This window comes from Oncorhynchus tshawytscha, linkage group LG10 (genome assembly GCF_018296145.1).
Source record: "Oncorhynchus tshawytscha isolate Ot180627B linkage group LG10, Otsh_v2.0, whole genome shotgun sequence".
In the NCBI taxonomy this organism is placed as follows: domain Eukaryota; kingdom Metazoa; phylum Chordata; class Actinopteri; order Salmoniformes; family Salmonidae; genus Oncorhynchus; species Oncorhynchus tshawytscha.
Genome location: NC_056438.1, coordinates 48132931 through 48147064, shown reverse-complemented (window position 1 = coordinate 48147064; position 14134 = coordinate 48132931). Strand labels below are relative to the sequence as shown.

Sequence of the window (14134 nt, the reverse complement as noted above, 5' to 3'; positions counted from 1 at the left end):
AAAACAAGTTTTACTGACTCCAACCTAAGTGTATGTAAACTTCCGACTTCAACTATATATGTCACTCCCTTTGGTTCCTTCCCCAGGCGTTATTGTTTCTGTGTCATGTCTCTGCGTTCGTATTTTCTTATTTTGTATTATGTTACGTTTGTTTATTAAAACACTCACTCCCTGAACTTTCTTCCCAACTCTCAGCGCACATCGTAAGAGAGGGCCAAATGTAGAATTTAGCCAGGATACCGGGGTTAACACCCCTACTCTTACAATAAGTGCCATGGGATCTTTAGTGACCACAGAGAGTCAGGACACCTGTTTAACATGCCATCTGAAAGACATGCCCTAAACAGGGCAATGTCCCCAGTCACTGCCCTGGGTGTTTGGGATTTTTTATTTTCTTTTGACCAGAGGAAAGAGAGCCTCCTCCTGGCCCTCCAACACCACTTCCATCAGCTTCAGGTCTCCCATCCAGAGACTGACCTGGACCAACCCTGCATAACTTCAGGGACAAGTCAGAAGTGGGATGCAGGGTGGCATGCTGCTGGGATGGGTATGAGTGGAAATGTGGAATGCTTGTATAGACTTCTCCTGCACTGACGGTGGCGCTAATGCCTATGATTGACAGTGAACATGCAGACAAGCATGCCCTGAAGAAGATTATATTTGCACTCATTACATTGTTACCAAGCGAACAACACCATACTGTGGGGCCTTTTATCAACTATCGACTGGATTAGCCAGTTATCTGGATACATTGTAGCAGATGTAGTTAGATATAATGCACGTGAGAAGCCTTCCTCGTATTGTGGTCATTGTACTGTGTGCTGATCTACAGGTAACTGACAAAATAAGGGAAACACCAACATAAAGTGTCTTAATAGGGCGTTGGGCCACCACGAGCTGCCAGAACAGCTTCAATGCACCTTAGCATAGATTCTACAAGTGTCTGGAACCCTATTGGAGAGATGTGACACCATTCTTCCATGAGAAATTACATGTTTATGGTGGTGGAAAATGAGAAATTCCAAATATCTGTATTTATCCAATCCTAACACTCAGCTCAGCTGATATAAATAACACTATCAGTGTTTATAATACATACAATATATTATTTATATTTATGCACTGAATGATCGTAAGATCATAATCATACAATCCCAGTGTAAATAATACAAATTTACAAAAAACAAAAAAAACACGATAATTTAAGTGATTGCAATGATTTTTTAAATTAAAAAAACATATTTTGCATATATATAGCTATATATGTTAATTCAGTTGCTGAAAATATATTAGTCTACCCACCGAGTACTGATTAGTTTTAGTAGAAAGGTGGAATGCTACAATAACATGGGATGTTAGTGTTTTATTGTATGGCTTACGTGGGGCAAAAACATTTTGTCCTATGATTACATACATCTTTATCAGATGATGACACAGTCTGTCAGGCAAAGTCAGCTCTAAGTCAAAATGGAAATGATCTTGTAGTATGAAAAGAGCTGCAGAAAATAGTACATATTTACTACATGATTAAATAGACCGCACTATTGCGTAACACATGTCCCGTTCATGTAAAAGCAGCGCAGCTTTGTTCACGATTTTATCGTGTATCACTTCTTAGTTAGTGTTTTGCATTGCAAAATTTGGTGATTAAGACGAATTGTGCTATGTAGTAACCATATCTAATGTTGCCAAACGGATATAACTCGCACTGCATCTGTCTACAAGAAATTATAATAAAGAAATCTTGTATTCGTAAATGTACGGTAGTCGGGGTAAAGGTTCATGCAACATTGATACCTCCCCCTCAGATGCGAAGCCTCTTTTTGAAACTAGGTACAATTAAGCCTGTAAACTCTTATCTTTACAAGTGACACTCAAGCGACTCTTCACGATGGTTTGGGTATTTGAAGTTGGATGTAACAGATGCATAACGTTTGCTTTTTTGACAGTTTGTAAGCTAACCATAATGCTTCAACACTACTTGGTGTACTGTGTGCGCATCTTGCAGAGCCAGCTTTTTTTCGTCCCAGAACGACACATTTGTTTACAAACGAAGCAAGTTGCCTGTTTGGTCCTTATATAGGGACAGACAGACTGCACACGGTAGACCGAGCATTTTAAATAGTTCTGTTGGCCTTTTTAACCGACTAAATTCTCGACCTAAACGAGAATGAGTTATGAGTTAAAGGGCAAGTCCACCACTTGTCAACCTCGTTTTCATTATCCCCACCACAATACCAGTGTCAGTATACGTGACAGGCGCATCTAACTTTTTGAGAAACAAATTGAAGTTAAAAAGTTATACCTGATGACATGGTAGTTAATCTTTTTTTTTTTTTAAACAGTGATTTTTATACACTGAGATTCACAGTGACATAGGGAGAAAGAAAATACCCTTTGAAAATCAGTGTTTTACTTCTAATCCTACCCTGCAATGTCACAGAAAATATGTATTTTTATGGCCTTATTTTTTTAACCACAGATCATAGAAACGTGCTGGTTTCACATATGTAAACACTGGTCTGGTGCTGGACGTTATGAATATGAATTGCTCTTAAATATGGACACATGCGCTGTGCAACATCAAGTAGAGGTATGTTGACAGTGTGCGTTGTATGCGAGAGAAGCCGTTGGATACTTGCAGTGAACTAAAAGGACTTAAAACTTAAATCTTCTCGATTTAGTTGATATGGACCAAATTTAAACTGGATGTGGAAATACAGTACCAGTCAAAAGTTTGGACACACCTACGTATTCAAGGGTTTTTCTTTGATTTTACTCTATTCTACATTGTAGAATAATAGTGAAAACATCAAAACTATGAAATAATACATATGGAAACATGTAGTAACCCAAAAAAGTGTTAAACAAATCAAAACATATTTTATATTCTTCAAAGTAGCCACCCTTTGCCTTGATGAGAGCTTTGCACACTCTTGGCATTCTCTCAACCAGCTTCACCTGGAATTCCTAGTCTTGAAGGAGTTCCCACATATGCTGAGCACTTGTTGCCTGATTTTCTTTCACTCTGCGATCCAACTCATCCCAAACTATCTCAATTGGGTTGAGGTCGGGTGATTGTGGAGGCCAGGACATCTGATGCAGCACTCCATCACTCTCCTTCTTGGTCAAATCGCTCTTACACAGACTGGAGGTGTGAATCACTGCAGAATGCTGTGATAGCCATGTTGGTTAAGTGTGCCAGCCATCTTGTCTCACGGTGGGAACTAAATATGCGGAGATCATCCGTTCACCTGCTCTGTGCCTCACAAAAACACGGCGGATGGAACCAAAAATCTCAAATTTGGACTCATCAGACCAAAGGACAGATTTCCGTCTAATGTCCATTGCTCATGTTTTTTGGCCCAAGCAAGTCTCTTCTTATTATTGGCATCCTTTAGTAGTGGTTTCTTTGCAGCAATTCAACCATGAAGGCCTGATTCACGCAGTATCCTCTGAAAAGTTCATGTTGAGATGTGTTTGTTACTTGGAACTCTGTGAAGCATTTATTTGGGCTGCAATTTCTGAGGCTGGTAACTAATGAACTTATCCTCTGCAGCAGAGGTAACTATGTAACTCTGGGTCTTCTTTTCCTGTGGCGGTCCTCATGAGAGAGAGTTTCATCATAGCACTTGGTTTTTGCAACTGCACTTGAAGAAATGTTGAAAGTTCTTGAAATTTTCCAGGTTGACTGACCTTCATGTCTTAAAGTAATGATGGACTGTAATTTATCTTTGCTTATTTGAGCTGTTCTTGCCATATAACAGACTTGGTCTTTTACCAAATAGGGCTATCTTCTGTATACCAACCCTACCTTGTCACAACACAACTGATTGGCTCAAACACATTTAGAAGGAAAGAAATTCCACAAATAAACTTTTAACAAGACACAGCTGCTAATTGAAATGCATTACAGGTGACTACCTCATGAGGCTGGTTGAGAGAATGCCAAGAACTGTCATCAAGGCAAATGGTGGCTACTTTGAAGAATCTCAAATATAAAATATATTTTGATTTGTTGAACACTTTTTTTGGTTACTACATGATTCCATATGGGTTATTTCATAGGTTTGATGTATTTGCTATTATTCTACAATGTAGAAAATAGTAAAACAATTTAAGAAACCCTTGAATGAGTAGATATGTCCAAACTTTTGACTGGTGCTGTATGTTTTGATTTAGTTTGCACATGTTTTCCACTTTTGGATAAGGCTGACAGCTCCACTTCTAAGCACTTCACCTTTTGTAGTGACTTTTTCAAATTACAAATGCATTGATCTTTAAGAACTTGATCCACTAGTCCAATTTCAACCACACCATGTGAGCTGTCACAATGTGTCAACAATATTGTGTTACATTTTAGCAGCAGCCTATTCCAGTTTGTAACTATTTTTAGACAGCTGGAATAGAATGTATGTTAATTGCTTCAATTTTCCACTGGTTGTGATGTAGTCATGCATATTCTGGGGAATAGACTGGCCTCAGACTGTACAACAGAAATTGAACATGTTGAATGTTCAGAAATATATGTAGCTTATGTGGAGAGAGAAAGATGTGAGTCAAATGTCAATATGAATGTATTTGGAAACATGGGCTGATGGCTGGTGACACATGACTCTCTTTTTTTCCCCACAAGGGGGTCTCGAGAACTAAAATTCCAAAGCATCATCCCCTGTACAGTAAAGGGCGTCCTATATAGGGAAAGTCAAAATGTCCCTCCAGGCGAAACAAGTCAGAGTCCTGGTCCTCAGAGATATGGAACAGCTGGGAAGGACACTCTTCCGCCTGGACCAAGGTACCTGAACATTTTTCCCATTTATGCATGGCTTAGGCTACCATGATATTGACTTATTGAGAATGAGAATAACGTGATATTTTAAGTGGTATTTAAATATGATACTGGTAGAAATATTTGCCAGTGTTCTATTTCTGTAGCTAGCCCATGGGGTTTGAGGAGTGTGGGTGCAGGCGGATATGTACACATGTCCTAGTCTTGTTTGCATCGCAGTTTTTTTTCTATGTTTTGTTGTTTTTGTGATGTGGGAGTTGTCTTTTAGTTTATTATAGTCCAAATGATGGCATGGATTCAGACACGTTTTAATCCTATGTGATATCTGGTAACGTGAGTCTATTATGAGATATATCCAACATAGTTTGCTTCTTTAAGACAAGATTCTGGTTTAGAGGATTTGAATAACCGCTTTCATTGTCGATGCTTTTCGTAAACCACAGCTACAGATGCACAGCGAAAACCGGATTGAACAAGTAGAGATCCAGTATCATTCAGAATCTTCCAGTTGAGCAACTGTGCAGGCTCAACCACACTTGATAAGGCAGCTGCTGCTGAGCTTATTAGCGGTACCTATTTTCAGAGATCAGAAAGAATTTGTTTAGTTACATGCACACTATAATATGATTATTGTGAATAGTCAGATTAACACAGTGAATTTCCAAAAGTATTCAGACCCCTTGACTTTTTCTACATTTTTGTTACATTACAACCTTGTTCTAAAATGGATTACATTGTTTTTTTCCCTCATCAATCTACACACAATACACCCTAATGACAAAGCAAAAAAAAACTTTTAGAAGTTTTTGCAAATGTATTAAAAACTGAAATATCACATTTACATAAGTATTCAGACCCTTTACTCAGTACTTTGTTGAAGCATATTTGGCAGAGATTACAACCTCGAGTCTTCTTGGGTGTGACCCTACAAACTTGGCACACCTGTATTTGGGGAGTTTCCCCAGTCCTCTCTGCAGATACTCTCAAGCTCTGTCAGGTTGGATGGGGAGCGTCGCTGCACAGCTATTTTCCGGTCGTTCCAGAGATGTTCGATTGGGTTCAAGTCCGGGCTCTGGCTGGGCCGCTCAAGGACATTCAGAGACTTGTCCCGAAGCCACTCCTGCATTGTCTTGTCTGTGTGCTTAGGGTTGTTGTCCTGTTGGAAGGTGAACCTTTGCCCCAGTCTGATGTCCTGAGCACTCTGGAGCAGGTTTTCATCAAGGGTCTCTCTGTTCTTTGCTCCGTGAAGGCCAAATTGGTAGAGTGCTGCAGAGATGGTTGGCCTTCTGGAAAGTTCTATCTCCACAGAGGAACTCTGGAGCTCTGTCAGAGTGACAATTGGGTTCTTTGTCACCTCCCTGACCAAGGCCAGCTCTAGAATGAGTCTTGGTGGTTCCAAACTTCTTCAATTTGAGAAGGATGGAGGCCACTGTGTTCTTGGGGACCTAGAATGCTGCAGAATTGTTTTGGTACCCTTCCCCAGATATGTGCCTCGACACAATCCTCTCTTGGAGCTCTACGGACAATTCCTTCAACCTCAGGGTTTGGTTTTTGCCCTGACATGCACTGTCAACTGTGGGACCTTATATAGACAGGTGTGTGCCTTTTTATAAATCATGTCCAATCAATTGAATTTAGCACAGGTGGACTCCAATCAAGTTGTAGAAACATCTCAAGGATGATCAATGGAAACATGATGCACCTGAGCTCTCCTATCAAAGAGTCTGAATACTTCTGTAAATAAGGTATTTCTGTATTTTTAATACATTTGCAAAACATTTTAAAGCTGTTTTCGCTTTGTCATTATGGGTATTGTGTGTAGATTGATGAGGATTTTAAAATGTAATCCATTTTAGAATAAGGCAGTAACGTAACAAAATGTGGAAAAAGTGAAGGGGTCTGAATACTTTCCAAATGCTCTGTAATAGTTTGATTTAAATGTTTACATGCTTTGCAGAAATAACTATTTTCGTAATAATCCTTTTTTCATGGACACATCTGAAATCAGGCTACCTGTTTCATTTATTTCAACTTTTGGGGGAGGTAGATCAGCTTTAATATTGCAGATTGTGGCTTCCATCAATGTAATTGTCTGCATAATTTCCAATCTCCCATATTTTTTTTGTAAATATATACAGTACCAGTCAAAAGTTTAGACACACCTACTCATTCAAGGTTTTTCTTTATTTTTACTATTTTCCACATTGTAAAATAATAGTGAAGACATCAAAACTATGAAATAACCCATATGGAATCATGCAGTAACAAAAAAGTGTTCAACAAATCAAAATATATTTTATATTTGAGATTCTTCAAAGTAGCCACCCTTTGCCTTGATGACAGCTTTGCACACTCTTGGCATTCTCTCAACCAGCTTCACCTGGAATGTTTTTTCCAACATTCTTATTTAGTTTTTTTCCCTTCACTCTGTGGTCCTTCCCAGCCCAAACCATCTCAATTGGGTTACGGTCGGGTGATTGTGGAGGCCAGGTTATCTGATGCAGCACTCCATCACTCTCCTTCTTAGTCAAATAGCCCTTGCACAGACTGGAGGTGTGTTCGGTCATTGTCCTGTTGAAAAATAAAAGATAGTCCCATGAAGGGCAAACCAGATGGGATGGTGTATCGCTACAGAATGCTGTGGTAGCCATGCTGGGTAAGTGTGCCTTGAATTCTAAATAAATCACTGACAGTATCACCAGCAAAGCACCACCACTCATTACACCTCCTCCTCCATGCTTCACGGTGGGAACCACACACGCGACTGCACTTGAAGAAACTTGAAATGTTCTGGATTGACTGACCTTCATGTCTTAAATGAATGATGGACTGTGGTTTCTCTTTGCTTATTTGATCTGTTCTTGCCATAATATGGACTTGGTCTTTTACCAAATAGGGCTATCTTCTGTATTCTACCCCTACCTTGTCCCAACACATCTGATTGGCTCAAACGCATAAAGAAGGAAAGAAATTCCACAAATTAACTTTAACAAGGCACAGCTGTTAATTGAAATGCATGCCAGGTGACTACCTCATCAAGCTGGTTGAGAGAATGCCAAGAGTGTGCAAAGCTGTCATCAAGACAAAGGGTGACTACTTTGAAGAATCTCAAAAATAAAATATATTTTGATTTGTTGAACACTTTTTTGTTACTGCATGATTCCATATGGGTTATTTCATAGTTTTGATGTCTTCACTATTATTCTACAATGTAGAATAGAATCAAAATGATTTTAAAAACCTTGAATGAGTAGGTGTGTCCAAACTTTTGACTGGTATTGTATATAATTTTCTATTGGTTGCAAGAATTTGATATAATAATTTAAATGGAAAACTCTAAGTTTTGAATCCAGAGCTGTTGTGTGTATCAGTTCATAAGCCATGTGCCATGGAATCGAAATCTCTTCCCAACTGCAATCTAAGCTCAGCAATAAAAGAAACGTCCATTTTTCAGGACCCTGTCTTTCAAAGATAATTATTAAAAATCCAAATAACTTCACATATCTTCATTGTATAGGGTTTTAACACTGTTTCCCATGCTTGTTCAATGAACCATAAACAGTGAATGAACATGCACCTGTGGAATGGTCGTTAAGACACTAACAGCTTACAGACGGTAGGCAATTAAGGTCACAGTTATGAATACTGCGTGAACGTGCCTTAGGCATGCTGCAAGGAGGCATGAGGACTACAGATGTGGCCAGGGAAATAAATAGCAGTGTCCGTACTATGAAGCGCCTAAGACAGCGCTACAGGGAGACAGGACAGACAGCTGATTGTCCTTGCAGTGGCAGACCACGTGTAACAACACCTGCAGGATCGGTACATCCGAAAATCACACCTGCGGGACAGGTGTAGGATGGCAACAACAACCTCCTGAGTTACACCAGGAACGTACAATTTCTCCATCAGTGCTCAGACTGTCCGCAATAGGCTGAGAGAGGCTGGACTGAGGGCTTGTTTAGGCCTGTTGTAAGGTAGGTCCTCACCAGACATCACCGACAACAACGTCGCCTATGGGCACAAACCCACCTTCGCTGGACCAGACAGGACTGGCAAAAAGTGCTCTTCACTGACGAGTTTCGGTTTTGTCTCACCAGGGATGATGGTCGGATTCGCGTTTATCGTCGAAGGAATGAGCGTTACACCGAGGCCTGTACTCTGGAGCGGGATCGATTTGAAGGTGGAGGGTCCGTCATGGTCTGGGGCGGTGTGTGACAGCATCATCAGACTGAGCTTGATGTCATTGCAGTTAATCATAACGCTGTGCGTTACAGGGAAGACATCCTCCTACCTCATGTGGTACCCTTCCTGCAGGTTCATCCTGACATGACCTTCCAGCATGACAATGCCACCTGCCATACTGCTCGTTTTGTGTGTGATTTCCTGCAAGACAGGAATGTCAGTGTTTTGCCATGGCCAGCGAAGAGCCCGGATCTCAATCCCATTGAGCACGTCTGGAACTTGTTGGATCGGAGGGTGAGGACAAGGGCCATTCCCCCCAGAAATGTCCGGGAACTTGCAGGTGCCTTGGTGGAAGAGTGGGGTAACATCTCACAGCAAGAACTGGCAAATCTGGTGCAGTCCACGGGGAGGAGATGCACTGCAGTACTTAATGCATCTGGTGGCCACACCAGATACTGACTTTTACTTTTGACCCCCCTTTGTTCAGGGACACATTATTCCAGTTCTGTTAGTCACATGTCTGTGGAACTTGTTCAGTTGATGTCTCGGTTGTTGATCTTGTTATGTTCATACAAATATTTACACATGTTAAGTTTGCTGAAAAATAAATGCAGTTGACAGTGAGAGGACATTTTTTTGCTGAGTTTATATGGCACAGTTTTTTTGGTCCTTAAATGAAACGTATATACTATATCAAAATTTTCTTTAGCCAGTTTTGGTCTTTAATGCAGGTCGGACAGACAGGTTCCTTACTTTCTCCCACTTCCACTTGCCTCTTCCATTTTGTGGTATTGCTGAAATTAGTTGGTTGTAATTCTGAGTAAAGCATTTCCATATATTTTCATTAGCTGCATGTGTGATATCACTCCACCAGTCATGATATCATTTACATTGATCATACCTTTTTTATTTTTTTTCCCAAAATATAGTTTTTTTTCATCAATTCGTATATTTGAGTTTAATCATAATATTTGTTGTAATATGTGTTCTGTCTTTTCTGATGGATTAAACTGAAATTGCAACCAAATTTATATGGCTTATTTTAAAAATAGCGATATTTTGGAGATTGTTTCCTTTTCAAATAACTGAAAGTGAGAGGTTGTAATCTGAATAAAGGGAAAAAGGCCATGTATAACTTTTTGTATGACTGAAGCCTTAAAGTGAGATGTTTAATGCTTTAATATTTAATAATATCTGCCCTCCAGTCGTGTTCATTATATAAATAAGCCCGTTATATTTTATCTGGCTTGCCCTTCCAAATAAAATGACATATTTTACTCATAGAATTTACAAAACAAGCCATTAGGTGTAAGCAAGCCCATAAGCATATAGGTAAACTGGGATATTGACGAAAGACTTAATGTAGTACGTAATATAGTAAGTAAACTTATCATCATTTGGTTGTAATCCAGAGAGGTTAGAAAAGTATCTAGATACTCTATGAGGCTGTGGAGGGATTCAAATTGTGGATTTAAAAGAAAACAGGCATCATCCGTGTACAATGACACCTTTGTTTTTAAGCCACGGATTTCTAGGCCCTCGATATTGTTGTTGGATCTGATTTTAATGTAATCTGATTTAAGGTGTTGACATGGCCTAATAATTAGAAAGTTTTGCTCAGAAAACCACGTGTTTTAATCAGCGTATGTTTACTTCCGTTATGCCCGTACACCGATTTAAGATCAGCAGAGTAAGGTGTTTACATGACTAATGCGGTACTGGTGTGACCACTAAAGACATTCTTCTATCCCCTTAACAGTGGCAACAGGGTTGGAGTGTCTGGGTTTCAAAACAGGCATGGTGGCAACTAGACTTTAAGGGGTGGTGTCCAGAGATTAGGCTAAATACGGGACTAAAAAGTAATGTCATTAGAGAGTCTCCATTGAAGATTCTTTTTTTTGTCCGGGACTAGGCTAAATATGTCTGGGGAAATTGGTCCCAAATTTGTTAGCTGGTTCATGAATAGCGATGTGCAAAATGTCCTGAATTAGTGAACAATTGTAAATTGGAAGGGATTGTATCAGTTAGTGGTGCATTCGAAAGCATGGGGGAAGGGGCGACGTAACTCGATCCATGTGCCTTGCGCCATGCTTTTAGCTAGATCTGCCATTACAATCTGGGGATGTTAGCCGAGTAATACCTGAGGACATATCTGTCGAGTTGTGTACTTTTATCATATGCTATGGAATGTATTGTATCCTCAGGCCTTGTTTGTACCATATGTTTCTTCTAAGGCTTTGAGCTCCAGTTCCGTCTGGGCCCTACTCTCCAGGGGAAACATGTGCACGTGCAGACTAACTACCCCGCCCCAGGGGAACACTTTGACCGTCACACCTTCCGGGCCCTGGACTGGCACAACCCCACGGGAAGAGAGGACGACTCTGACAAGTTCTGCTCCCTAGACCTACAGATCGCTGGATCGTACCAATACAACTTTGGTCACGGGTGAGACGCTATTGTGATACAGACGACATGCAGCATTCATATTCCAGTTCTCTATGAGACACGGCATCACTAGGCAACTCATTGGAGCTTCATGTTTTAACTAAATATTCATCCCCCCCCAGCCACGAGGAGAAGTCAGGCGGTGGCTACGTGGTGGTGGACCCAGTGCTGCGTGCCGGAGCTGACAACCACCACGTCCATCTGGATTGTATCACCATCCAGACCTACCTGTCCAAATGCCTCGGGCACCTGGATGACTGGCCAGACAGACTGAGGGTGGCTAAGGAGTCTGGTGAGAGAGCAGGGGACAGGGGACCATCTTTTTGCAAGCCTGCCTTTACCTGTTGTGTCCTTTTGAAGGCTGTCTAGTCTGTGTAGGGCTTTAATTGTTCCAACCCCGGACTTTAATACCCGATTCAATTGATCAACTAGTCGTCAACTAAATTAGGTGGGTCAGATGTGTAATGCCTGCACACACGGCGGTCTTCCAGGATCACGAGCGAAGAATACTATTTTAGTGCATTGTCTCACTTGGAATTTTGAATCCCATGTAATCACAATGAACAGGGTTAGTCTAATTTCTTAGGCCACTTATGGACGACAGTGTAGTTCAAGGTCTCAAGCCAATGTTTACACTACATTTCACCTTGTCATTCTGCAATATCCCATTCTTGAAAGAGGGCTAGGTTAATCATTAACATGCTGACGGGTTACAAAATGCCTACATCTAGTAAGTGACAGAAGTAACATACATGATGCCATATGATTGACAGTGTTCCCTGTGTCGTTTGTATGAATCTAAACATGTATGTGAATAAAGAACATTCAGCTAATGTCTTCAAATATGTCTCATAATATCTTATAACATGTTATTTCTTATAGTACTCATTTATTACATTGTTGATTTTAAGATATTTTGTTTGTTTCCCAGGCTACAACATGATCCACTTTACGCCTCTGCAGACGCTCGGTAAATCCAGGTCCTGCTACTCCCTAGCTGACCAACTAAGCCTGAACCCAGAGTTTTCGCCACCGGGAAAGAACTACACCTGGACAGATGTGGGAGAGTTGGTGCAGAAACTGAAGATAGAGTGGAACATGATCTGTATCACTGATGTGGTCTACAATCACACAGGTGTGTGTTTGCGGGAGAGCATGGACGTGTGTGAGTGTGGTGGTGGGATGGGGCGTGAACGTGGGTGTGCGTCTCCCTCCTTGGTTGAACGACTAGATTACAGCAGTCTGTTACAATGAGGCCATACGTAAAGAGCAGTTAGTTCAGAGGAAAATAACCAGGGTTTGTTAGCGAGTCTCACAATTCACAGTTTAGTAGTCACCCCTAAGAGTCCTCTACATGTGTGGGGGGGGGGGGTTGTTATCTGTATAGTGTCGTGTGTTGACTAAGTTGCCATAGCAGAACTCCTAATATCACAATGCATACTGCATGCCTCTGACTGAATATAGACTAGGGAAAGGCCACTATTGAAAGGCCACAGTCACAAAAAAAATGGTCCTAGGATCTAGTGCAAGCTTTAAAGATGAGTGCCATGTTATAAATACCCTCCCTCGATAATTCTGCCATAACTTAGTTATGGGTGAACTTCAACCTAGCCACTGTGTGCAGCTCTGTAGTCAAGCTGTTGCATAGCAGTTCAGGCAGACACTATGTGGAGTCTTTGTGACTAGCATGCTCAACTAAAAAGGGAGAATGAAATCATTGACTCATGCACCGAATGATTAGATGTGTTTTGAATAGAACCTGCGTCAAAGGGACTCGTTGCCATTGGTTCAGAATTGGTTTCTTTTGTCCTAGTAGTTGAGTTTTTTTTCTATTGTCTGCTTGTTCCTGTTTAGTGCAGTTACCATTTTTGGTTTGCAAGTTTATCTAACGAGGGTCATTTATTATAGTGCAGTGTAGTTAGCCTGCTTCAAAAAAACCGAGATAAGGCTTGGAGAGTATAAAGGCTTGAAAACAGAATTCTCTGGCCCAGGCCCAGTATTGTAAAAGGTTGGATGGTCAGAGAAACCTTATCTCCATGGCAGCTTAAAGGCCATGTGCTAGCTGACACCCAACCTGGGCTGGCTACTGGTCTGCTCTGTGATCTGTGCAGCTCATGCTGAACCAATGGGTGTGCTCTGCTGTTACTTGATGTAACATTATGAAATAGTTACCTTAGTTAGATTTCCCCTTTTCTGTCATATGTGCTCATATCATAAGCAGGCACACACTATGGTTAGAATGCTTTTCATACTCACAACCCTGGCTCGAATCTTATTCAATGTTATTCACAGCTGTAATGGCTTCCAAAGGTGCTTCGAACAAGTATTAACTCTGGGGTGTGAAGACATACGCAATCAAGACAACTTTTACATTTTTAAAATTAAAATTTCTATACTTTTTTACACTTTGGAAATGTGGAGTAGGTTGTGTACATTTGTAGAAAAAAAATGAAATGAATCCCCTTTTTTGAGGCTCCCGAGTGCCGCTACGGTCTAAGGCACTGTATCTCAGTGCAAGATGCGCCACTACAGTTCCTGGTTCGAATCCAGGCTGTATTACATCTGACCGTGATTGGGAGTCCCATAGGGTGGCGCACATTTGGCCCAGCGTCATCCGGGTTTGGCCGCGGTAGGCAGTCATTGTAAATAAGAATTTGTTCTTAACTGACTTGCCTAGTTTAATAAAGGTTAAAAAATAAAAAAAAATATATATTT

At 40.7% G+C, this 14134-nt stretch overlaps 1 protein-coding gene across 3 annotated transcripts in view; it reads left to right on the top strand.

Annotated features, from left to right (window-relative positions):
• The first annotated feature begins 1784 nt into the window (after window positions 1–1784).
• LOC112260354 (glycogen debranching enzyme) overlaps window positions 1785–14134 on the top strand; it is a 32279-nt gene continuing 19929 nt past the window's right edge. Inside the window, exons 1-5 of one of the 3 annotated variants that reach the window (XM_024435393.2) lie at window positions 1785–1833; window positions 4637–4795; window positions 11209–11419; window positions 11542–11711; window positions 12351–12554. In XM_024435393.2, the coding sequence (XP_024291161.1) occupies window positions 4711–4795; window positions 11209–11419; window positions 11542–11711; window positions 12351–12554 (670 nt within the window). In that variant the 5' untranslated portion in view covers window positions 1785–1833; window positions 4637–4710. The other 2 variants (XM_024435391.2, XM_024435392.2) reach the window with 2 other exon arrangements.